We start from the raw sequence: 26193 nt of genomic DNA on the forward strand, positions 1-26193 counted from the left end.
GGTGGTGCGAATGGTCTTGTGTGCATCACGTATGAAAGGTGTGTGAATGGCCTGTAAAGCGGTTGGTGCCTTGCCGTGGCTTTACAGCTCACGAGCTGCGAGTCATTGGTTCAGTTTTTTCTCCATTTAATTATTGACAGTGCATTTCAATTTTGTGAAATCTCTTGTTAATAAAATGTAATATACTGAACCATCACTCGCCCTCGTGCCAAATCCAACCAGTATGTGTGTGCGTTTGAGGAACAGATGGCTGTGCAGGAATCTTTGTCTTTTTAGTTTCTCTGCCAAGGTGTATGTTCCATGTAAGAATAACCCACCAACTGTAGATATTGTCGTAAACCCACAGGAGTTCATGGTGATGTCTCTCTTGTGGATTCCAAAAAGTTATTTTATCCACAATGTCCTGCAAACCTCAAAATGTCTGTCACATTTTCCATGCAATATTGTGCCGAAATTCTCACGCTGAGGAAACAAACAATGTCAAAACGATCTGGTTTTGCAAGGGGGTCAACTGTCTTTTTGGCCCGTGCTCGGCGGCCATCTAGGGACACCTACCAAACACATACATTTCTGAAAACTAGACACCCGGGGGCATCCAGGGAGGTATGGCTTGCGTGGATCCCCCAACGTTTCCTTACCCAGAATCCCCTGCAAACCTCAATTTTAGCTTAAAAAAATCCCTTTTTTCACACATTTTTATGTGGGAAAGTTGTGGCATCACCGGGCTCACTCAAATTTCCCACCTCCCAGCGTTCCCCTGGATCTCCCGGTAAAAATGGTGCCTCACTTGTGTGGGAGGCCCAAGTACCCGTGACAGGCAAGGGGCCAAAACGTAGTGATGCGACATCAACATTGCCTATCCCAAATGTCGCATCACTACGTTTTGCGCCGTTTCCTGTCGCGGGCACTAGGCCGATCCACACAAGTGAGGTACCGTTTTTCTCGTAAGACTTTGGGGAACGCGGGGTGGGTGGAAATTTGTGGATCTACGCAGATTCCGGAACTTTCCACGACAGAAATGTGGGGAAAAAGTGTTTTTTTTGACAATGTTTTAGGTTTGCAAGGGATTCTGGGTAACGGACCCTGGTGGGAGGCAGTCAAGTCACCCCATCCTGGATTCCCCTGGGTGTCTAGTTTTCAAAAATGTATAGGTTTGCTAGGTTTCCCAAGGTGCCCGCAGAGCTAGGGTTAAAAAACTACAGCTAGTCATTTTGCCAAAAAAGGGTCATTTTTCACTGCGAAATTGAGGTGTGACCACGTTGCGTTTTGCGCCGTTTCCAGTCGCGGGCACTAGGCCGACCCACACAAGTGAGGTACCATTTTTATCGGGAGACTTAGGGTAATTCAGGTTTGTAAAGGAACTGTTATTATCTATTGACTTTCGATGCATTTCTGCCTTCCAAATGAAAGATCTTGTGTAAAAAAGAAGTCATTCTAAAAAATGACTGATAATTCTCATGCTAGTAGGAGTATTCCCAATTTAAGAAATGTGCAAATATCTACTGTTTCTAAACTCTACATTTTGTTCCCATTTCAGAAATACATAGGTGTCTTTCATACCGATTTTTCCATGTACACTTTTTTACGGAATAATTACTATATACCCGGTACATAATAAAAAACCATTGCAAGTTACTACTCAGTTTTTGGCTCTGGGTTCGTCGGGTTCTTGGTGAACCTACAAGTCCTATATATCCCCACAACCAGTAATGTCCAGCGGATGCAACGGTATATTGCTTTCAAAGAGCTGTCATAATTAGAAGAAGTTACAGGTGAAAACGTTGACACAAAAGGCTGTTTTTTTTCAACTAATTTTTAATTTATCCTATATTTAACTGTTTGTTTCTATAAAAAAAACCTTGATGGATCTACACAAATGACCCCTTGCTGAATTCAGAATTTTGTCTTCTTTTCGAAAATGTATAGCTTTCCAGGATCCATTATTGCTTTTGTACCCATTTCTGCCATTAACTGGAAGGAGGTCAAAAGCACAAAAAAATAGCAAAAATAGGCTATGTCCCAGAAAAATGCCAAAACTGTGTAAAAAATGTTGGGTTTCTGACAAAAGTCTGGTATCCCCGAAAAGCTGGGAAAATGGTGATTTCAACCCCACAAACCCTTTTTTGATAACATTTGCAGGGAAAAACCCAGATGCTTTCATTTGCAGCACTTTTTTTCCAATTTTTCCGAAAAAAAACAACATTTTGCTGTATTTTGGCTCATTTCTGTGACCCCTCTAGGAGAATCCACAAACCCTGAGTACCTTTAGAATCCCCATGATGTTGGAAGAAAAGGACGCAAATTTGGCGTGGATACCATATGTGGTCAAAAAGTTACAGGGGCCTAAGCGCGCACTACCCCAAATAGCCAAAAAAAGACTTGGCACAGGGGGGGAAAAGGCCTGGCAGTGAAGGGGTTAAGAACAGCCGGCAGCATGGTGATTGAATATGCTACTTACCAGTATGCATCTGTTCTTGGCATGTAGGGCTGCTGACATTCATATCTGTGCATAGATCGCCGCCTAGTGTTGGGTCCGGATGTTTGCACGTTGTTGTCCTGGAAGAGTCTTCGAAGTATCCTGAGATAGGTGACTCCTCCCCTGGACCACAGTGCGCATGGGCATCCTCTCCATCCTCAGATTGTTTTTCGCCATTGTGGCAGTGATGGAGTAGATACAGAAAGTGATGACCATGCTATACAGTAATTCTGAGAGCTGCAGCTGCTACAGGCGCCGGGGAGGAGGGTGGGCGATATGAATGTCAGCAGCCCTACATGCCAAGAACAGATGCATACTGGTAAGTAGCATATTCAGTTCGAGGCATGTGGGCTGCTGAATTCATATCTGTGCATAGAATACATAGCAGTACCTCCCATTAGCGGCGGCTACCAGTGCCAGCTGCAGCGGTCTGAAAAAGAGTTTTGAGAACAGCCTGTCCTACAGCTGCCTGCTGTTTTGAGTGTACATCTACACAATAGTGTTTGGTAAATGTATGTATAGTGGACCATGTGGCTGCTCTACATATATCATGTAAAGGAATGTTTCCCAGGAAAGCCATGGAGGCCCCTAACTTACGTGTTGAGTGGGCTCGTGGGGGAATCGTTAATGTGCGTTTAGCCTTTTGATAGCAAATTTGAATACATTTAACGATCCATCTGGCTATACCTGCTTTGGGGATGGCGTTGCCTTTGTGTTGTGGAGAAAAGGCAACGAAAAGTTGTTTTGTCTTCCTAAAGTCTTTAGTTCTGTCTATATAGTACATGAGGGCCCTTTTCACATCTAGTGTATGGAGCATTCTTTCAGCGACATTTTGTGGATTCTGAAAGAAAACAGGCAGTTCAATAGTTTGATTCATGTGGAACTGCGATATTACTTTAGGCATGAATTTGGGGTTGGTACGTAGTACGACCCTGTTTGCGTGAACCTGTATGAATGGCTCTTGAATGGTTAGTGCCTGGAGTTCACTAACTCTTCTCAACGAAGTGATTGCCACTAGGAAAGCTACTTTCCAGGTGAGGAATTGAATCTCACATGAGTGGAGAGGTTTGAAGGGTGGACCCATCAGTCGGGTGAGGACCAAGTTGAGGTTCCACACTGGTGCTGGTGGGTGTCTTGGGGGAATTACTCGTTTAAGTCCCTCCAAGAAGGCTTTGATGGCAGGCACTCTGAATAAAGAGAGGTGCTGCCTGTTTTGGAGATAGGCTGCTATTGCGGTTAAATGGATACGTATTGAGGTGTATGCCAGATTGCATCGATATAGGTGTAAGAGGTAACAGATTATGTTTTGAATAGATGCGTCTAGCGGGTTAATGTCATTGTTATTGCAATAAATGACAAACCTCTTCCATTTGGCTGCATAGCAAGCTCTGGTAGGGGGTCTCCTAGCTTCCTTAATGATCTCCATACAGTCAGGTGGCAGGTTTAGGTAGCCAAACTCTAAGACTTCAGGAGCCAGATTGCCAGGTTCAGCTGTTGCGGATCTGGGTGCTGAATTTCTCCATGGTTCTGCGTCAAATGCACGGGTTTGATCCGCAGCCTTTGATGCGGCACCACGGAAAGTTCCAGAAAGGTGGTGTACCATGGCTGGCGTGCCCATGTTGGAGCAACCAGGATGAGTGTCAGTGAGTGCTGTCGCAGTTTGCGTGCCACCAGCGGTATCAGCGGCGCTGGGGGAAAAGCGTACGCAAATTTGCCGGACCAGTTCATCCATATCGCATTGCCCTGCGACTGTGGATGTGGGAACCTGGCGGCAAAGCTTTGGCATTTTGCGTTTTCGCTCGTGGCGAATAGGTCTATCTCTGGATGACCCCACTGTTGGAAGTACGGTTGGAGTACTGACGGGTGTAGCTCTCACTCGTGCACCTGGTGGCTGTGTCTGCTGAGCAGATCCGCCATCTGGTTGTCCTTGCCGGGGAGGTGTTCCGCCATGAGGAATATGTTCCTCTGAATGGCCCACTTCCACATGCTCTGAGCCAGATGAGACAACTGTGGAGAGTGCGTTCCTCCCTGCTTCTGTATGTAGTACATGGCAGTCATGTTGTCCGTCCGGATCAACACGACTTTGTTGCCCAAGTGTACTTTGAATGCCTTCATTGCCAGGAAGATTGCCATCAGTTCCAGAAGGTTGATGTGCATCTTCTTTTGTTGTGTAGTCCATAGTCCCTGCACTGTGTAATTGAGTACATGAGCTCCCCATCCCTGGAGAGACGCGTCCGCTGTCAGTATTATTTGTGGAACAGGCTCTTGGAACGGTCGGCCTTTGCAAAGGTTTTGTGGATTCCACCAATGCAGAGAGTTGTATGCCCGACCGCTCACCAACACTAGGTCTTTTAATTGCCGGTGAGCCTGATTCCATTGACGTGCTAAGCACTCCTGAAGCGGGCGCATATGTAGTCTTGCGTGTGGGACTATGAAAATGCAGGAGGCCATCATGCCTATCAACTGCATGAACACTCGCGCAGGAAGGGAGTGTTGGGGTTTGAACTTTGCTATAAGCAGTTGTATGCCGTTGATCCTCACTAAATTTGGCTGAGCTGTGGCTGCCAGAGTGTCTATGGTCGCACCTAGGTACTGTTGTACGTGTGCGGGTTGGAGATGTGATTTCGGGTAATTTAGTGAGAATCCCAGACAGTGAAGAAGGTGAATGGTGCGGGACATGTGGCTGGCACATTGCTGGGCTGACTTTGCCTGAACAAGCCAGTCGTCCAGGTAAGGGTAGACGTGAATGTGCTGCCTTCGTAGATGTGCAGCCACGGTAGCTAGGCACTTCGTGAAAACTCTGGGTGCTGTTGTCACTCCGAAGGGGAGGACTTTGAATTGATAGTGCTGCCCCTGAATGGTGAACCGGAGATATTTTCTGTGTGACGGGTGTATGGGTATGTGGAAATACGCATCTTTGAGGTCTAGCGTGGCTAGGAAATCTCCCTGTCGGAGGAGCGGGAGAACCTGCTGTAGGGTGAGCATGTGAAAATGCTCTGAGAGAATGTAGTGGTTGAGGGGTCTCAGGTCTAGGATAGGTCTGAGTGAGCCGTCCTTTTTTGGTATTAAGAAGTACAGAGAGTACACCCCTGTTCCCTGCTGGTGTACGGGCACGACCTCTATTGCGCCTTTTTGCAGCATACTTAGCACCTCCTGCTGTAATAACGCTAAGTGCTCTGAGGACATAGGACGGTGCCTTGGCGGTATGGTGGGTGGAGTGGAGGTTAATTCGAGACAGTAACCGTGTTGGATAACATCTTTGACCCACCTGTCCGTGGTGATGGAATCCCACGTGGATAGGAACCGCTGGAGCCTTCCCCCGACAGGTGTTATGTGGGCGGGGGGAAGGGAGAGGGCGTCACTGTTTGTTCTTGGGGGAGGACCTGGTATTGCCGTAACCACGTCCTCTGCCCTTGATGCTGGAGCCACGATATCCACCTCGGGTGTTTTTATCGTAGGAACTCTGTGTGCCCCCTTTATTGTAGGTTTGCTGAGCTCCCTGTCCTCTACCTGCACCTTTATTTCCGGGGCGACGAAAGGAGCCACTACGAAATGTCTGCGTTTGCAGAGCCCCCATTGACTTCGCAGTGTCCGTGTCTTTCTTTATCTTTTCTAAGGTGGTGTCAACCTCCGGCCCAAATAAGTAGTCAGGGTTGACCGGCTGATTGAGGATGTTATTTTGGACCTCAGGTTTGAATCCGGAGATTCGTAACCAGGCGTGTCGTCGTAGCAGGACGTTGGTGTTTATTGCCCTTGCAGCAGTGTCTGCGGCATCTAGTGCACACTTGATGGATGCGTTCGTGAGCAGTTGTCCCTCCCTGATGAGGAGCTCCGCTGCCTCTTTGTACTCGTCTGGCAGGTGTTGGAGTAGGGTCTCTAACGTGTCATAGTGTGAGCGGTCGTAGCGAGCTAGGAGGGCCTGTGTATTGGCGATGCGCCATATGTTTGCTGCCTGGGCTGCAATCCATTTGCCGGAGGTCTCTAGAACCTTGGACTCTTTGTCCGGGGGAGGAGCATCACCAGTTGTGTGAGAGTGTGCCCGTTTGCGAGCATTGGCAACTACAATGGAGTCCAGAGGCAACTGGCTTCTAATGTACGTGGGGTCCCCAGGTGCGGGTTTGTACTTCTTCTCGATCCTGGGGTTTATTACCCGTGCCCTGGTGGTTTCCTTGAAAATGTCCTTTGCTGGCTTGAGGACACCTTTTAACATGGGCAGAGTCTTTACTGTCCTCTCGGAGGATGCGAAAGTGTCCACCAAGAAATCATCCTCGATAGTGTCTGAGTGGAGTTGCACTCCATGATTGGCTGCGGCACGTTCAATGAGGGCGTTGAATGCAGCAGTGTCCTCTGTGGGGGACGTTTTTGCGCCATAAAGTTGCGGGTCCTGTGTATCCAGAGCGGCACCTGGGTCTACAGGGTCATCCCAGACCTGATCAGGGTCTTGCTGCCCCTCAGGGTCTATGTCCTCGGGGTAGGTGGTGTCGTCACCCATGTAGTCCTCCACTGCATCCGTGTCGGAGTGCGTTGGAGAGAATGATGGATCTGTGTAAGAGGTGTGGATGCGTTCATAAAGAACTGGTTCCGATTCCGCCGGGATTTTTTGTTTTAGCGGGATCCTGTAAGAGTCTAAAGCTTGCCCTGAAGTGATCTTCCGCTTTCAGAGCATGAGCCTGCCGGTGTCGGCGTCGATGAAGTGGGACGGCGATGTCCCAGTAGACGAGTGTTCTGTAGATGGGGACCTTGTCTGGGTAACGCGGGTTCTGATTTCGAACATTTTCGGCGCCGTGGATGGCGGCAAACCAAAAGGTGATGTTGGCTGGTGCCGAAGGTGCCTTCTGTGCCCGTGTCGGTACGGAGCCCGACGAGGTCTGGAGGGCTGCCTTTTCCCTGATGCGTTGCAAGGACGCTGCCACTTGTCGCACCTGGAACTCCGACGGTTCTTTGGCGCCGAGTTGTTCCGTAGAGGTAGGTGTGGACTTCTTCGAAGTGACCGGGTCATCGAGTCGAGGAGGGGTAGGAGCCGTCGACGGCATCGATGAGTGTACCGTAGTCGCTGCCTTCGAGGTGGATAGCGATGCAGTGGCTATTTTCACCTTGGTGGTCGGTGCCGATTGCTTCGGTGCCGGGGGCCGAGGCGCTTTGGCGGTACCGACGGCTTTTCTTTTTGGGTCGGCGCCGACATCGGCTGCAGCGAGTTCGGCACCGAAGTCCCTTTTGGTGCGGTCGGAGCCGACTGGTTTGGCTGGCGTCGAAGGTGTGGTGGTCCTCGAGCCGACCAGTGTCAGTTTCACTTTCGGTTTCTGTTTAACCGGTGCGATGATTGGTTTCGGTTTCATGGTAGGGAAACCAGTCTTTTTAGGTAACAATGGCTCTTGCTGTATGTCCGTGGCCGGGCCGGAGGGCGGGGCCGAAGAACTGCGGGATTGGTCTTGGGTAAGGCCCGAAGGCGATCCCTCGACCGGAGCCGTCGACTGACACACTGGGATAGCCTCAATTTGTACGGGAAGTCCTTGCTCCTCACCGGAGCTACCTTCTTCGGCCCCTAAGGCCTCATCGTAGTCTCCTACCTCGTCGTCGGCTTCTTCCCTGTGAAAAAGCTCTTCATCGACATCTTCCGATCGGGAACCGTGTTCGGAAGTGGGGCTGGAGGGTATATTTTCCACGCTTTCCACATCTTCGTCCTCGGTGCTGAAGATGTTGGTCGGGGCCGGTGCCGCTTGCTGCGCTTCCAGTCGCACGGCGCGTCGATTCCGGAGAGTCTTCTTGGATCTGAATCGGGCACAGGCCATGCATTTCGATTCGTCATGATCCGGTGAGAGGCATTTGTTACACACCGGGTGGACGTCGATATGGGGGTATTTGGCGTGGCAAACAGGACACCGCTTGAATGGGGTCCTCGCTTCCATCGTCGAAGTTCGGTCGATGGTCGGATTTAATGGATCCGAAAAGTTGTTAAAGCCGTGAAAAACTAGCCTGTAAACTGTCGATACCGATCGGGAACAGTACCGTCGAAAACTAAAGGCCTTTTGGCCTGAAAACTAAATTTTCCTAACTTGAGTCAAGATAAGCACATCCGAACCCAATGGCGGAAAAAAACAATCTGAGGATGGAGAGGATGCCCATGCGCACTGTGGTCCAGGGGAGGAGTCACCTATCTCAGGATACTTCGAAGACTCTTCCAGGACAACAACATGCAAACATCCGGACCCAACACTAGGCGGCGATCTATGCACAGATATGAATTCAGCAGCCCACATGCCTCGAACATAAAGTAACCAAATTTCAAAGTCAAATGAGAGACCTGGGTAGTAAATAAGAAATAATAGTCCATTAGAGTGGCAAAAGGCCTATTGTTGCAAGTGATTATTCAGGTGCGTCCGTTTTTTTATTATATTAATACTCTGACAGCATCAAGTTCCAATCAGTACATTCAGCATACATTCCTTGATCCGTGATAGCATGGTTTTCCAATGTCCATTATAAACTGATCATCGTAAAATAGAGGCACTCATTTCCACGATCACTGGTGGGCTTGATGGTTACTCTAAATCTCACGGACAGCGTCAACTGAAGGGAAGTTGCTGCGATTTACTGGTAGAACGTGCACCCAAAGAGTAACTAGGAAATCTTTAAATGATCTAATTCATAGTCTTTGACGATCGTCTTGTTCAATCTACAAATATTAAAAGAAGTAATAAGATGTCGAATTTTCAAACAACAAGATTGTGGATGTTGGAAGTCTTAACTAATTGCTAAAACTATGTTGAGAATTTGAACCCACGTAACAATATGCCCCATGTGTGTTTGTCACATCATTGCTTGTAAGAAGAAAAATGTTTTGTATTAATGAATTTGAGGAGTTACAAAAGGCTCTTTCATAGGAGACTGAGCAGTCTTGTTCAGAGTATAGGAATGCTTGAATCATAGGGACCAATCGGTGATGTAGAGCCTATCGCAACTCTTGGGGCGGAAAACACCCTCGCATGGTGATGGACGTGTACCCTTGACCTGAGTGTCCCCAACTGCAATGATGTCTGGATCCCTGGTGCTGATTTTTGTTGTCATTGGCAAACAAGACTCATGTGTCAGCCATGACATAGGACTGTCTCACGGATTACGGTCTATTTTGACCGGAAGGGGGAGACCAAAGCGCTATCTTTATAGTGGTGAAAGACTATTGCCTTTACCAGGAGCTAAGCAGCACGTCTGCGGTGGCGGCAGAATACCATATAGTGATCAGTAGAAGTGAACAGGCCTTTTTACCTGCGTCACTGAAGTGAGGCCTACAAGCTCACTAATGAACAAGTTACTTACCTTCGGTAACGATGTATCTGTAAGAAACATTAGTTAGTTAGATTACTCACCTTAGAATATCCCCAGGCGTCAGGCTGGATCCGGAAAGATTTTTGTAGCAATACCCCTTGAGCGTCGCTAGGCGTCATCTGCGGCTCCACGTCCGTCGTTTGCGTTGTGCGCTGGAATGACATCAGAGTACTTAGACGCCGCCCTCGCGCGCTGACGTCCGTTCTTGTACATAGCTTTCCGCGCCAGGAACGCAGAGCCATGCAAGAGACCGACACTGGTGCCAAAAAGTCTAGGGCCCTGAACAGGATGACCGTAACCCTAGATGTCGGTTCGCAGAGCAGGGAGGATGGGTGGGTCGGTGAGGAATCTAACTAACTAATGTTTCTTACAGATACATCGTTACCAACGGTAAGTAACTTGTTCATCTGAAAGAAACACGTTAGTTAGATTCCTCACCTTATAATATATACCCCAGCAATACCAACCCCGGTGGAGGGTCTGCGGACCAAGATCACACCAGAAAGTCCTGAAGAACAGAACGGCCAAAGAAGCCATCTCTCCGGACTTGGCTGTCCAGGCAATAGTGCTTGGCGAACGTGTGCAGTGAGGCCCACGTCGCCGCCTGACAGATGTCCTGCAAGGGAACTCCCCGTCCCAGGGCAGTAGTCGCCGCCGTGGCCCGGGTGGAATGGGCTCTCAGCCCAACAGGAGGGTCCTTTTTCGCCAAGGAGTAACAAACCTTTATACACACGACGACCCACCGTGAGATGGTCCGCTTGTGTACGGCTCTCCCTTCTTAGCACCTACATATCCAACAAAAAATTGGTCGTCCACCCAGGACTGTCTGGTGCGGTCCAAATAAAAGGACAGCGCACGTTTGGTGTCCAGACGGTGGAGCCTCTCTTCCTCTTTCGAAGGATGCGGAGGCGGAAAGAAGGTGGGCAAAGTGACCGATTGCCCGATGTGAAAGGGGGTCACCACTTTCGGAAGAAAAGGAGGACGAGTCCGGAGGACAACCTTGTCCGGATGAACAGAAAGAATGGGAGGCTTAGATGACAGAGCCTGAAGCTCACTCACCCGTCTAGCCGAGGTGATAGCTACCAGGAAAGTAGTCTTAAGAGTCAGAAGACGAAGTGGACAATTGTGAAGGGGCTCAAAGGGAGCGCACATCAGAAAGGTCAAGATAAGATTCAAATCCCACTGAGGCATTACGAAGGGGACAGGAGGAAACATGTGAGTAATGCCTTTAAGAAAACGCGAAACAACAGGGGACTTGAAAAGAGAAGGCTGATCAGGAAGCCGTAAGAAAGCAGAGATTGCAGAAAGACAACCTTTCAAGGTGCCCAGAGCAGAGCCCTGCTGGGCCAAAGAAAGAAGAAAGAGTAGAACCTCAGAAAGAGGGGCGGAAAGGGGATCCACAGCCTTTGCTGTGCACCATGCCACAAATCTGTTCCACCTGCAGGCGTATACCGATTTTGTGGAGGGACGCCTGGCTGCCAGAATCACATCACAGACTTCAGGAGGCAAGTCAAATGGCATCAACTGTCGCCGCTCAATCTCCACGCATGGAGGTGGAGACTGGACAGGTTCGGGTGGAGGACCGTCCCCTGCTGCTGCAACAGAAGGTCCTCCCTGAAGAGGCAGTCGTAGCGGAGGATCGATTGATATACTGAGTAGCTCGGGATACCAGTACCTTCGTGCCCAATCCGGAGCCACTAAGATGACTTGGGCCCGGTCGCGCCTGATCTTCTTCAGCACTCTGGGCAGAAGTGGTATAGGTGGAAAGGCGTACAACAGACCGCAACTCCACTCGCGACGAAAAGCGTCTCCGAGCGAGTGTCGCCTTGGAAATTCCAACGCGCAGAACTGCTGATATTGCGCGTTCTCTTCGGTGGCGAATAGATCTAACCAAGGCTCTCCCCACTGCAGAAAGAGACCTTGCGCCACGTCCGAGTTCAGACGCCATTCGTGATCCATCATGCACCGGCGGCTGAGTTTGTCTGCTCTGGCGTTCAGAGAGCCCGCCAGATGTTGAACCACCAGGATGATGCCCTGGTGTTCCAGAGGCGCAGAGCCTCCTGACAAAGGGTCCACGACCCCACCCCACCCCGCCCTGTTTGTTGCAATACCACATGGCGGTGGTGTTGTCTGTGAACACCTGCACGACACTTCCCCGGACAGAGGGAAGGAAGGCTTTCAGTGCAAGCCGGATCGCTCTCAGCTCCAACAAGTTGATATAGAGTTGAGACTCCGCCGGAGACCAGAGGCCTCTGATCTCCGCCTCTCCCATATGGCCCCCCCATCCCAGGAGGGATGCGTCCGTCACTACTACGTGCTCCGGTTGGGGTAGGGAGAGGCATCTGCCCCTGACCCAATCGCGGTCCGTGAGCCACCACTGCAACTGTTTCGCAGTGCCCTCCGAGATCAAGACATGGTCGGACAGGTTGCCTCGATGCTGGGCCCACTGAAACTTCAGGTCCCACTGCAGAGCCCGCATTCGCCACCTGGCGTAATGAACCAACAGGATGCAGGAGGCCATCAGCCCCAGAAGCCGCAGCACCAACCTGACCGAAACCCAGGATTCGGTCAGGTTGGTGAAAGATGGGAATCAGAGCCCGAATATCCCCGCTTTTCCGGAGGATAAGCCCGGAACTGCGCCGAATCGAGAACCGCTCCGATGAAGAGGAGCTTCTGGGAGGGTCTCAGGTGTGACTTCGGCACGTTGATGGAGAACGCCAGCAAATGCAGGAGGTCGGCCGTAGTCTGGAGGTGGGAGACGTCTTGCTGGGGCGAGCCCGCCTTCAACAGCCAGTCGTCGAGATAGGGGAAGACTGGAACCCCCGATCTGCGCAGATGAGCTGCGACCACCGCCATCACTTTCGTGAACACCCGAGGGGCACTGGTGAGGTCGAAGGGGAGCACGGTGAACTGAAAGTGCTCCTGACCCACCGTGAACCGCAGGTAACGCCGGTGGGCCGGCAGGACGGGGATGTGAAAATAGGCGTCCTGCAAGTCCAACGCTACCATCCAGTCTCCAGGGTCGAGGGCAGCCAGAACCTGAGCTTAAGTTAGCATCTTGAACCGTTCCTTCCGGAGGAAGGCGTTGACGCTCCTGAGGTCCAAGATAGGGCGTAGGCCCCCTTTGCCCTTCTTGGGAACCAAAAAGTAGTGGGAATAGCAACCACGGCCTACTTCTGGACCAGGAACGCGCTCGACGGCCTCTTTGGCCAAGAGGGCCGTAACTTCCTCCCGCAGAAGATTCAAGTGATCCTCCGATATACGGTGGCACTGCGGTGGCATGGCTGGAGGGGTGGTCTCGAAGGGGAGGGAGTAGCCCCTTCGGACGATTTGCAGCACCCACCTGTCCGAAGTGATGGATCGCCAGTGGAGCAGGTGATGGCGATCTCTGCCGCCCACTGGCGTGGAATGGGCCTGAAAGCTCGGACTAGGAGGGCTTTGAGGAGAATGCTGCCGGGGTGGATGTGGACTGACCGGCACGTTGTCCTCCAGTACCGCCACGGCGGAATCCACGTCCGCGACCGCGTGCAGGTTGGTTCTGCGGCCGGTGGCTAGGGGGACGTGAGGAGGCTCCCCTTCCTTGGCCACGAAAGGCGGAAGTTTGCGGCCGTGGGGCCGAGAGACCCAAGGACTTGGCCGTAGCCCGGGAGTCCTTAAAATGCGCCAGCACACTATCCGCCTTCTCACCAAAAAGGCGAGTGCCATCAAAGGGCATATCCATGAGGGTACTCTGGACATCCCCCGAAAAAGACGTGGACCGCAGCCAGGCGTGGCGCCGGAGCGCCACCGTGGTTGAAATCGCCCTACTCAGCCAGTCCGTGGCGTCAGCAAGCGCCCGGGAGAGACGAGTCCGGGCCTCCTCCGGACACAGGGGCAGCACGTCCTCCACCGTATCCCACAGAGAGTGGGAGAAACGGTCCAAGAGGCAAGCGGTGTTCAAAGACCGCAGGCCCAAACTCAGGGAAGAGAACAGCTTCTTTCCGAACTGTTCCAGCCTCTTGGATTCCCGATCGAGGGGCGGACGGGAAGGAGGATTGGGAAGTGGAGGCCTGGATAACCAGACTCTCGGGGGTGGGGTGTTGGGACAGGAAACTGGGGTCGCCTGGAGCAGGGCGGTGGCGCCGGGCCACGTTGCGATCCACAGGAGGAACTGTGGAGGGCTCGGACCAAGTGCCCTGCAGAACGTCTATGAGGGCCTCATTGAACTGCAGCAGAGGCTCTGTGGAGCTTGCTGACGGTTGAAGCACCTCTGTGAGGACGTTAGTCCTCACGGCCACCGCAGGCAACTCGCGCCCCAGGGCTTCGGCCGCCTTGCGCAGCACCACTGAAAAAGCTGCACCTTCCTCCGAGGCCACAGTCGGAGGAGAGATGAAACCAGCGTCCGGGGAAGTGTCCAGACCACTGGCATCCCCCAGTTCGTCTGCCCAGTCCTGTGAAAGTTGGCCCTGTATGGCCATAGTGTCCTCAGACCCCTCCTTGTCGCCCCCGTCATTCGATTCCTGATAAACAGGAGGAATGATCGGAGCCGGGCGGTAGATGAAACGCTCATCCATCGGCGACAGGTGCGGCGTCAAGCGGCGCCACGCCGGCGTCGGGCCCGGACAGGGGCTAAACCGGGGAACGGTATCGTCCGAAGACGGCGCCGGAGGCGGAACCGGTGTCGGCGGTGTCGTGAGGTTGACCGGCAGAGATCCAGGCCTGGATCCCTCGGGCACCTGCGGCGTCGGGACCGAAGTCGACGATGGCGCCGGGGTCGGAGCCGCCTGCACGCGAAGTCGCCCAGTCGAGCCCGTGGGGCCCGAAGGCACGCCAGCAGGCGTCGACAGCGGAGCCAGGTCCCTCATGGCCGAGAGGAAGGCACTGACCTCCGCCGGAGTAGCGTCAGTCCCAGGGACCGGCGGGTATATGAGACGGACGCGGCTCCTGCGGAGCCGTGGGGGTGGGACCACTCTGACCCTCGGCCGAGTCGCGCGACCAGCGAGGGGAGTCCGAAGAGCGGTGTCGCCTCTTGGACTTCTTAGATCGCTTCGACTTACCCGAAGACTTCGAGCCCGACGAGCGATGATGGTGACTGCGGCTCCGCGACCGGTCCTTGGACCTCCTCCTGGACTGTGAACGGCGCGGAGTTGAGTGCCGAAGCTCGAGAAGCTTATGGGACCGCTCCCGCCTAGCCTTCGAGGTCAAGGCCTGACAATCTGGGCACGACTCCGCGTCGTGGTCGGCCCCCAGGCAGTAAAGGCACCGGCGATGGTGGTCCGTCACCGACATCAGTCGATGACAGGAGTCACAGGCTTTAAACCCAGGCATCCTACCGGCACCAGAGTCGAGTTGACAGAAGACCAAAAAGAGTCAAAAAAGTTTAGTCAAAAATTGACTAAGGGGTAAGCTCTTCCCGGATCGGCGCTGTCTGGCGCGGAAAAAAGAACTGACGTCAGCGCGCGAGGGCGGCGTCAAAGTACTCAGACGACATCATTCCGGCGCACAACGCTAACGACGGACGCGGAGCCGCAGACGACGCCTAGCGACGCGCAAGGGGTATTGCTACAAAATCTTTCCGGATCCAGCCTGACGCCTGGGGATATTCTAAGGTGAGGAATCTAACTAACGTGTTTCTTTCAGATTTAAAGTTCAGCTGCATTCAAAGTTCAGCTCACCCTTGGCCTACATCGGACTGGTATTTGATGCTGCTTATTGCAGGTGTGTTATATACATGGGCTGGGCGTATGTGTGCCTGTGAAAGCTGCAATACCTAAATCATGCAGTGCATGCGAGTTATATGCATGTAGTAGGTGTATGTGTGCCTGTGAATGGCACCATACAAGAAATATTTAGTGCTGTGCAGAGCGTGTAGGTATATGCTTTTCATGGGTGTATGCGTGCCTGTGAATGGTACAATGAATGGAATATTCTGGGTACTATTTTGGAAGACCTGCAAGGGCATGAGGAAGTAGAGGAATCCCCCCCACAAAGGTTTGTCGATTGCTGCATTCCTGTGAGGTGGGTGAGACACACTAGAGAAAGGAAGAGCCAGGCTCTGCAGAATACTTCAAAGGGTGATCTTTGATTCAGAGAGAGGTCACTGACAAAGGGCCTGGCACATCTAAGGAGGGAGATGCGGCTGATAAGAAAGAAATAGCATCAGGCTGAGGTCCGGGGGTAACCTTATGATACACATATCACTGTGGCTGACATCATGGTGTGAATCTCTAGTCACTCCCACAGTCTTTGTTGTTGCTGGGCTATCAGATTTGGAGTCACTCACGCAGTGACATTTTGCATTGTGGAGGAAGGGCAGAGGAGGGGGCACTTCAAAAGGAAGCAGGTCTCCGCAGCACAAACTTTGAAAACTCGCTAAACCACATTTGGTGTCTGGAAATGGACTCTAAGAGTGGGAGCTTGAGGCCCTCAAAATTTTCAGCTGTCAAGCAGCCAGTCAAGCTGTGCAAAGAGAAGTTCTGCAAGACTTCTGTCTAGGACCAGGACTAGAGGCCTAGGCCTGCCAGCCTCTCAGCTGGGTGAGGGTACATCACCTAGGAAATCCAAGATCACCTGCCCCTGGAGCACCAGTGCCTACCAAGACTAGCATCCCCTGTAAGAATGAGGCGAGCCCTGGGGGAGGGGGGGGGGGGGGGGGAAAGAGAGGTCCAGTGGGAGATCCTGGCGACTGGATCAATGAAGCGAGGTGTGAGTAGATGTCTTCTGCACTGATCAGGTCGTAGCCCATGTGCAGAGGGAGGTCTACGACCCCATAAGCCAGGTGCGGTTGCCGTGAAGATTGCTACTGTACCGATAGGACCATAACCTATGTATGGAGTGAGCACAGTGACCCGTATGCCGGAGAGGGGGGTGGGCACTGATAAAAGTGACAACACATCTAAAAGGGGGTGTCCTTATGAGAGGAAACAGCGGAAGATAGGGGGATACTAAAGAGGGAAAAGGAGACACTATTAAAAAAAATAAACCAATGCAATACAAAGATTTCTAAAAGACACGGACAAGAGCCAATAAAATATATGGTCGGAACATAGGCCGAGCTTAATGCCTATATCCGGACTACAGCAGGTCTTGAAGAGACAGCGCAAGCGCAGGCTAGGCGAGACCTAAAAAGAACTGAGACAACATGAGGCTGTGATACAAACCTGTAAGCTTGCAAGATAAATACAGATAGCTGCAATAGGAACAAAGACCAAAGCTGTACATTATCTTGCTGCGAGGATTGGACAGCTGAGATGTGTTCTTTAACTTTGTGTACTTTTAAACAGATTGGTTCCGAGACTGGGTCAATGATCCCCTTCTTTCACATAATTACACGGATGGTGCCTCACTCGAAGCACATGGATAGGGTGGGGGAGGGAAACGCTGGGTCTGAGCTCAGAGTGTGGGGGGAGAGCTCAACGCGAATAGGGTGGATGAAAGTATTATTTCATGACAGCAGCCAACTTTGAAATTGTAGGCTCTTGTGGTGGCGTAATGAAAATGAAGCAGCGAGCGCTGCACAAAAATAAAGGAAGCCCTAAGCTGAGCGTGAGCGCTTAGCGAGCATGGACAAGATGCACACAGAAACAGTGGGAGGAGGGAAACGCTGCGTTTGTGCTTGGAGGGTGGGCTTCTAATGTGAAGCAGGAGGGAGAAAGCTAATGAGTATGAAAGCTGCTGACTTTGGAGCTCAGAGGTGAGCGCACGAAAGAAAAGGCAGCCCTCAGCTGAGCGGGAGTGCTGCTAGAGGACTGCTTGAAACAATAGTCCTCAACCTTGTAATAAATAACATACTGAGTAACAACACATGTAAGAGGTGCAGTCCTCATGGGAGGTTACAACATGATAAAAGGGCGTACTAAGGTGGGACTAATAGGCTTATTAACAAATCAAAAACCACAATTTACAAAGGACAGTAACAGGAGCTAAATGAAAAGTTGGGCGGGAAAATGGACGGAGCTTAAAGACCATATTTAAATACAGCACATCTCAAAGATACCGTGCAAGTACTGCCTAGAAGAGACCTAAAATTTCCCATGTATGAAAGTCTTTGTCTTGTTTTTGGTTTTCTCTAAACTCCAATGGCTTTGGTATGCCTCATGTGTAATGACTGGGACAAGAACATGAGACGTGAAAACAATACCAGATTACTTACCAGTAAACTACCTTACCCTTAGTTCGTTACGTCCTTGTCCCAGTCATTACACCCCACCAAACCTCCTGGCCTTACTGGCCTTCAGAGGCTTGGTATTTAGAGGTAGTGCAATAGTGAAGCACAGCCTTATATGGCTGAGGGAGGGTGGAGCTGTCGTGGACCTTCCTGTTTTCTCTAATATCTGAGGTGGGAAATCACCTCATGTGTAATGACTGTGATGAGGTTGTAACAGGCTAAGGACTATGATGTTTTCCGGATTGCATCCAGCATTATAGGTTAGCAAAAGCACCAATAGTGGCTTGCTAACAGAAAAGAGATGATAGAGCTGTACATGTTGCTGGTTTCCCACTGTATTTAAAATGATAAGGCTCCAGCTTATGAATAAATTAAATACTGTACAATAAGCATTTAAAATGGACACAATTTACAGCAATGGAAAGGACTGTGTGCTGAGTCGAACGTAAGAATAAAAATACTGCCTCACTCAACCCACAGAGCAGCAGGAGACTCCTAGCTTAATAGAAGGGAGTACACAACTCCAGTCAAGCATGGCTAACTGCAAAACAATGCATCCTTTTTCATCAAAGTCTCAATCCACCCATTATACTTATGCATACCTGGTCCTCTTCGCGGAAAATAAAAAGGAAAATGGTATGACACGTTCATTGGGACCTGAGCTGAGGCCAACAATCTGGGGTGCAAGGATGTGCTAGAAAATTATTTCAAACATATAGCACAGTTCGGGTGAAACCAGGAAAAATAAAATCACAAAACTGAAGTTGTCTTCTAAGCTCTTACCGGTCATGTTGCACGTCCTCTGATTACTCTCAAAATGGTATTGCCTTCGGGCCTGTGCAATATATTCAGCTGCTTCTCTTTCTTGTATTTCTCTAATTTTCTTTTGGGCATATTTTCCAAGCAGGTAAACGCCTACAAAAGAAAAAGGCAACGCAAGTGAAAAGAGAAACTACTCACAGATTAATAATGCAATTCTAATCAATTAGAGACAAGAAACCCCAACAATATACCAAAACAGGTAGGGTCCTGCTCAAGATTTTTGAAGGGATTCGGAAATCAAGGAATTTAGGGCCAAATATATCAATTACCTCTTTTGTCACTATGGGATCATGCTTTAGTACATATGGCCCACAGACCCACCTCCGCGTTAACAGATGGGAGCGAGAAAGGCACATTTTGTATTGGCTACTACTAATTATGCACCCATTCTCCTTAAAGCGCTAACGAGATCCAACCTCACCCCGCTCACAGAGTAGTTCACCCAAACACCTATTTTGTGAATGATTTAGACTATATACCGAAACGGACAGAACGAGCGAAAAAAACGAACACCGCTACTTAGATTCAAAGAAAATGACAAAGCATACTCGATTCTCATTTGTGTTTTTCTCCCTCAAGGTTGCAAAGGAAGTCATGTACATTATGGATATAGACTACGGATGAATGTTAAAAAAAACCCATAAAAAACACTTTTAGACTGCTATAGATACTAATCTTCTTTGCAACACAGACACACTAACACAGCTAAATATCAGCAGCAATGACTTACCACCTACCCGTTTATCAAAGCTTAGAGAAGGAAACTTGAAATCCTGCATTTGAAGTATATGCCTGACTTTTGCACATATTTCCAGGTCGACAACTTTTTTTTAAAATTAAGAAGCACTAATGTGCTTTCTACTTCTACTCACACAAGTTTGTATTATATATATTCTAATGGGGGGGGGGGGGGGGGGGAGGAAAAACACCATAACTGGACAGATGTGCACCACTATGTCACTACTCCAACAAGCAGGTAAGGCAATACATACATATTGAATCACACAAAAGGTGATGAGTGGAAAGCGTGCAAATAGTCTAACCACTAGCAATTGCTCGGGGTAGCATTCCAATCCATAATTTTTCACCCACAGTGCTACTCTAGGCACAGGCCTGCCTAACGCAAATCAGTACGCAAGTTCCAAAGGAGTTGTCAGGACAAGTCAGGGTAGTCGTGTTATTCAGAAAAAATTCCAAAATGCTGGGTTCATAGTGAACGTTCTTTATGTAAAGGTGTTGTGACTCATTTAAGCTTTTCTGAGTTAGTATGCAAAAAGGTTGAAAAACTTCAACACGTGTTTCTCCCCCTTACATGGCCATCCGGCCTGGGGCTTCCTCAGGGCTGTACATATAAACATAACAGTTTGACATAGAGGTCCAGAGCCCAATACCAAATAACAGAGACACATAAAAGTACGAGAAACCAATCAAAAATTATAGAGGCAAGACAACATCATCATATGCAAAGACGCGCAACAGCACAGGGATGCAATTTGGATATAAATAATAAGAGGTACAAAAAAAAGAAACACAAAAGACATTGACGGAGTGCCATCAGACACATTCGAGGACCATTGTATGGCAACAAGTCATAATATGTACATACGAACAGTTTGATGTATAAAAGATATCGGGGACGTTTAAGCATAGAATGGGGAAAAACAGGGAATTTAAAGGATCATCACATAAGAAATACAAGGAAGAGAAAAAGATCAATATATTATGAAGCCAGGTCGATACAAGTGAAGGAGAGCAAGATGGAAGAGAGAATCGAACATGGGGATTATTGGAATATGGCAGAGGATAGATCAGGTTTAGTTTTGGGAGTTAAGTGGAGACAGGCCGTGTGCACAAAGTTGAGGTAATTGGCCATGGTGCGTACATGACGTAATGAGTGGTCAGTTGGAGAATATGGGGAGAAGAAAAAGGGGGAGGGGCACGACAAAAAGCAATCAAATAGACGATATGAGGTAACATGTACAGCATCACAAAGGGAAAAAAATAGACGATATGAGGTAACATAGACAGCATCACAGAATAATAGAGCGGTATTGTGGATGCAAATCATCGTATCACATTTAGTCATCAGAAAGGCAGCAATTAAGCAGTGGTGAGGCAGGTCTTGCATATATTGCGACAGATAGTATACCAGAGTGCACAGTACAAGGTAATATGTAGATTTACAAAGCAGGTAGGAGAATCATGTTCAACGGTCCAGTCCCGATCGGAAAAAAGAAATGACATGTAACTTGATTAGTCCTGGGACAGAAATTGTTAGGGAACAGTTCATTGCAAGTGAGTAATACATCCTAGGACTGATTAGTCCATGTTGAGAACAAAATCGCCCTTTCCTCTGATGGGGGCGGTGCGTTATGATCTGGCATGCAGGTGAAGGGGTAGGGGTGGCTAGGAGAAGTGTCTAACGGGACGTCTACTGTGGTGCTGAATATGTTCACTGCGGCGAGTAATTGAAATAAGACTAATGGCGGCAAAGCGTACATGCCTAGGAAAATCCATGGTAATAACCTCTTACCGTGGCAAATTTCAGAAGGACTTGTATCGTCTTTGAAAATTTCTAAAGGGTCCTTGGTCGATCTGGGGGAATATGGGTATGAAATTAGGCGTCTATAGGTGGGAGAAAGAATGGGTAAGAAAACGAAAAGGATAGTGTCCCAGGGGAGCTTACCTACAAAATATTGGGTGTAATGCCCACCGGTCTGTCTTCGTTAGAATGCTGCGTCTGCGCCTCGCGTTATAATAAGAGGCATTAAGAAGGATATCACCGCGTACTTGTTCCGGGTCAGGAGGTCAGGTGCCTGCCTGGTTACCTGAACGTGGGAGCCATTTTGGAATGGTTAGAGGGAGGTGGTGTGATCAGAGAATAACAAGGGAAACTGTCAGCTGGATAGTACGCCACTTGTGATCTTGAGGAGTATTAGTTAGTATTAAGTCAACGCTATTTTAGGAGGGAAACTTATCGGAAAGGTTATTATCGCTTTCTGATCGACTAGTGGCATCGCATATTAGGGGCGGGTCAGGCAGTCAGGTTCTTGCCTGGTTCCCCAAGTATCGGCGCCTTATTGGAGTGGTAGACAAGGAGGTATGACCGGGAAATAGTATGGAAGAAACTTGCGGCTACCAGATATGTCCCACAGAGAAGTTGATAATTATTGTCTTATTTTGCGTGGGTACTGTTTATATAGAGGAGACTTATTATGAAGTAATTGGCAATGTTTACAGTTCGCCCCCCAAAAAAAAACCTCATTATGAATGACATTTTAGATTGGTGGTGGAAGTGGGGGGGGGAACGATTGGTGAGTGTCATATAACCATACTCAAAATTGGTGGGCCACAGTTATGTTAAAAAAATCAGAACTGGCGGACCTGTATTTCGGAATAAAGTTGGGGAGGCAGGTTTTTTAGGCACTGGGTCTATGATAGGACTGCGAATCCTGTGGGGCACGTAAGTGAAGGGCATATAAAATATTCCCTATTACGAGCCAAGTAGTGTATGACTCAAATGCGAGCAAGGTGGTAGGGATAGACATGGTGAAGATATGCTATTTAGATCCTCCCTTTAGGCCATACATAGTTGATACATGCAGTGCTGTGGGAGCAATGATTGGCATGTGCATTAATCATCTCCCAGCCATACGTACATTTCAGCATCTTTATTCAGTCCCAATGTCACAGTCTTGAACCTGAGAATGAGCTCGCTTTCTCTTCTTTTTAGTTTCAATTCGTAATCTCCCCCTCTTTTTGCTGGACGTACAACTTCCAGACCAAAGAAGGTGAAGTCTTTCTTGTGTGGATGTATGAGATGAAAATGTTCTGTGAGTGGATGACCAGTGTTGTACTTATGTACGGTCCGATAGTGTTCTTGTATCTGAATCCGTAGTGGTCGGATCGTGCTCCCAATGTATGGGCGATAGCAGGGACAGAAGATTACATAGATGGTGAATTTGCTGTTGCAATCGATCCATTCAGTGATGGTAAATTGTTTTCCTTGGGGCATTGGTACTTTAGTGGTTTTGCTTATGTTCAGTTTGCATATGCTAGAGTTTCGACATGTGTTGAAGCCAGGTAGTCTATCCAGGAATGTAGTGGTGGGCTTCCTTCTATCTTCAAATTTCGATTTGTATAACATGTTCTTCAGATTGGGTGCTCTTCTGAAAGTCATTTCCGGATAGTTTTTGAGATGGTCATTCAGGCTGGGTGTATGTTGTAAAAGATGCCAATGACGTTTCAGGGTTTGTCTTATATAGCGATGTCCATTATGGTAGTCTGGAATGAAGCGGATCACAGTATTGCCCTCCTGCTTTCTCTTTGGCTGTAGGGTATTCTTCCGGTCAATTTGAGATTTTGAGGTGAGTGTATTGGTCAATATGTTGTGGTCATATCCTCGTTGTTCCAGTCGCAATATTATTTCCTTTCCCCATAAATACCTGTTCTTCACTGTAATTTCTTTGGGTTCTTAATAGCTCCCCCTTGGGGATATTCCTGACATTGTGTCTTGGATGGTAGCTATCTGCCCTCAGTATGGAATTGGCAGCAGTTTCCTTCCTATGAAGTTTGCTGTGCAAGGTGTTATCTTTGACATACAGTGTCAGGTCCAGGAAGTTGATCTCCTTCTGTGAAAAGGTGTGTGTGTGTAGTTTTGATACCCCAGGGATTTTTATCCAGTTTTTCAAGAAATCGTTGCAATAATACCCTGTCTCCCTGCCAAATACACAGAATATCGTCAATATATCTTCGCCACAATATAAAGTGGGTTGTACAATACGCAAAGGCTTGATCCCAGAGCCAGAATTTCTCCACGTGGCTAAGGAAAATGCATGCATACGGTGGCGCAAAGTATTACTCTAGGCACAGGCCTGCCTAACGCAAATCAGTACGCACTCTGTTCCTCCTTTGCACAGTCCGTTCCAAAACTGCCAGATAAGGTCACCTACAGAAGGGAGCATAAGGAACCTCAGACCGGTTTCAGCCTTATTAGGTCTCACTAGTGAGGTATAACTAGGATTCCACAGCTCACTGACCAAGGGACCCACGTCTGGGCGTATCCTTCACCACTTAGCCACACCGAATGCCAGTGGTTAAAACTTATTGCATTCCTCCCATCTTCTTTTGAATGTTTGATGTAATGCAGCAAGTAGTCAATGGTATGCCCAGACAAGGGTCCCATGCTAACCGTGACACTAGAATCAAGCTACACCTGACTGAAGAGCTAAAATTGCGGCGAAAACTGGCTTGGGTTGCTTGCCTTCTGGTTCATGGAGGTCCTGGCTTGGTAGTTTGGGCTGGGCTGTTCCTACTGAAGCAGGCTGAAAACTTATTTGCACATGGCTGGGTCCATAACCGGGTGGTGTGGTGGGCAAACAAACAATGGGTTTGAACGCTACCCTGAGCGATTGCAGATAGATTTTTATTTGTATTTTTAGGCGTATAAAAGATTATAAGCCATTTTCAATTTAGTCCATACAAAGTGTATTCAAAACACAGTTTTCTTCTAAAGGCTTCTTATACATCTTTGAGCTCTGATGCATCTTCACACAATTGTGTACATCTGGCATATATTACACAGGCAATGGTAGCACTCAAGGAAGTGGTAGACAACTCAACAAAAAAAAACGCAAACAATAAATCAGTGATAAGTAATAACGTAACAGAATAGACAGACACCCTAATTGCCATAAATCAAGTATTGATTAATATAACAGAGGGAATCGTAACAGCGTGCATTCATAAGTTACTTGGTGTTATTTCAGAAATGAGTTATCAAGCAATCCCATGAACTGTAAACGTAAAAACAAAAATATATGACAAACACAAATAAGCCACAAACGGCAAACAAAAATCAAAGTACAAACATGATATCACAGTGTCCCATTAGTCAACATAGATAATTGTTTAGTCCCGATTAGGGTTTGCCTTCTTTCCAACAAATAAAGTCATTGAGGAGGGTGTTTGCATATTCTGTTATTAGTATATTGATCCCTCTCCAAAGATCCCCAACAGAATCAAACCCAATTTTTATCAAGAAGTAATTAAGTAACAACACCTTAAAGCACAATTTAAGTGTATAAAATACATACCATAAATAATACTACATTCATTGTCATCTCTTTAATAGTGTTAATGGTAATATGATATATGGTATCGTCAGTGAGATCATTTACATCTACATCTGTTACACCAAGGGCAAGGCCACAAGCACTGCATTTTAGGTGCAAGTTATGGGTTGTCCGACTGTTGATCGAGTCATGGTTTGCAGATCTAACCATAACTTACAAATGTCAGTGTTCTTTTTGTCTAAATCTTTTTATTGCAGTTTCAAAGGTTAACAGCTTGTGAGACTCTATACAGCAGTACAGTAAGCCAAGAGCGATAAGTAGCTAGAGTTAAAACACAGCTTTCCCACTAGTACTTGGCAAGGACTGTCCCATTTACAGGCACAAATGTCCTCTTAGTCAGTTAGTTCCACAAACCATGAACATAATACTTGATGCATCTGTGCTACATTTACTTGAGTTTACAATTTAAACAAAAAAAACTAAATAACTGGACAGAACAAAACGATCCCGTGATTTGTAACTCATGCAAATTGAGAATCAGAGGGTCTGGTGGGCAGGCAGAGGCGGACCCGGGAGGAGAGGGGGGCAACGGGGCAGGCACCCCACCAGGCCCGGGCAGGCGGAGACGTAAGGAGCAGGAGGCTCAGGTATCACAAAGGCCCCACACCCCACACCACAGGGCTTGGCGTACTAAGACTGAAAGAGATGCAGAGCACACAATCTGGGACCACAGGCACAAAGCGGCAACCCTTCAGACAAGTAAGCCACTAACGAGCTCCAAATATAATCAAACCCTGTATGGGCATCTGCCATTATGTCTCCCATGCTCTCAAGAGCCAAAGCCCGCCACAGCCAGGCGTACCATTGGGAAAGGGAGGGGGGGGGGGCTCTGACTTCTCCCATGCCACCGCCATTTTGGCCGATTCCTCTCTTGCCCCCCCATTTGGTGCTTCAGAATGGGATCTCACACCCCCAAAAGGACATGTTCCAGGGACTCTGAGATTGGGTAACCAAGGATCTTCCTGAACTGGGTGTAGAGGGACGGGATCGTAGTTAAAAGTAAAGTCTTTGTGACGGCGTCCCATGCGTGGAGCATGGTAGCCGTTGGGGTGCTAAGGTAGGTGTTTTTTGGCCTGTCCTTACTTGGACAACAAACGAGGTCCCATATCGTTCTACCCACCACCATCCTGACAATATGGAGCTAGTGTCTGTCTGAGGCCCTGGGGGACCACTCTGCAAAGACTCTTGAGTTGGGCAGCCCTGTAGTAAAGGACAAATTCTGGCAGGGACAACCCACCCCCCTGCAAGTAGTAGTCTGGATAGTAGTCGGTGAGCCAAGCAGGCCCTCTGCC

General features: G+C 48.8%; 1 protein-coding gene across 2 annotated transcripts in view; it reads right to left on the reverse strand.

Annotated features, from left to right (window-relative positions):
* The window catches only part of PEX3 (peroxisomal biogenesis factor 3), a 330616-nt gene that overhangs the window by 183917 nt on the left and 120506 nt on the right, over positions 1–26193 (reverse strand). For both annotated transcript variants that reach the window (XM_085611666.1, XM_085611667.1), the window contains exon 2: positions 18729–18860. In XM_085611666.1, coding sequence (XP_085467792.1) covers positions 18729–18860 — 132 coding nt within the window. The remainder of the gene's footprint in view (positions 1–18728; positions 18861–26193) is intronic.

The sequence above is a fragment of the Triturus cristatus genome, chromosome 6, assembly GCF_964204655.1.
Source record: "Triturus cristatus chromosome 6, aTriCri1.1, whole genome shotgun sequence".
Classification (NCBI taxonomy): Eukaryota; Metazoa; Chordata; class Amphibia; order Caudata; family Salamandridae; genus Triturus; species Triturus cristatus.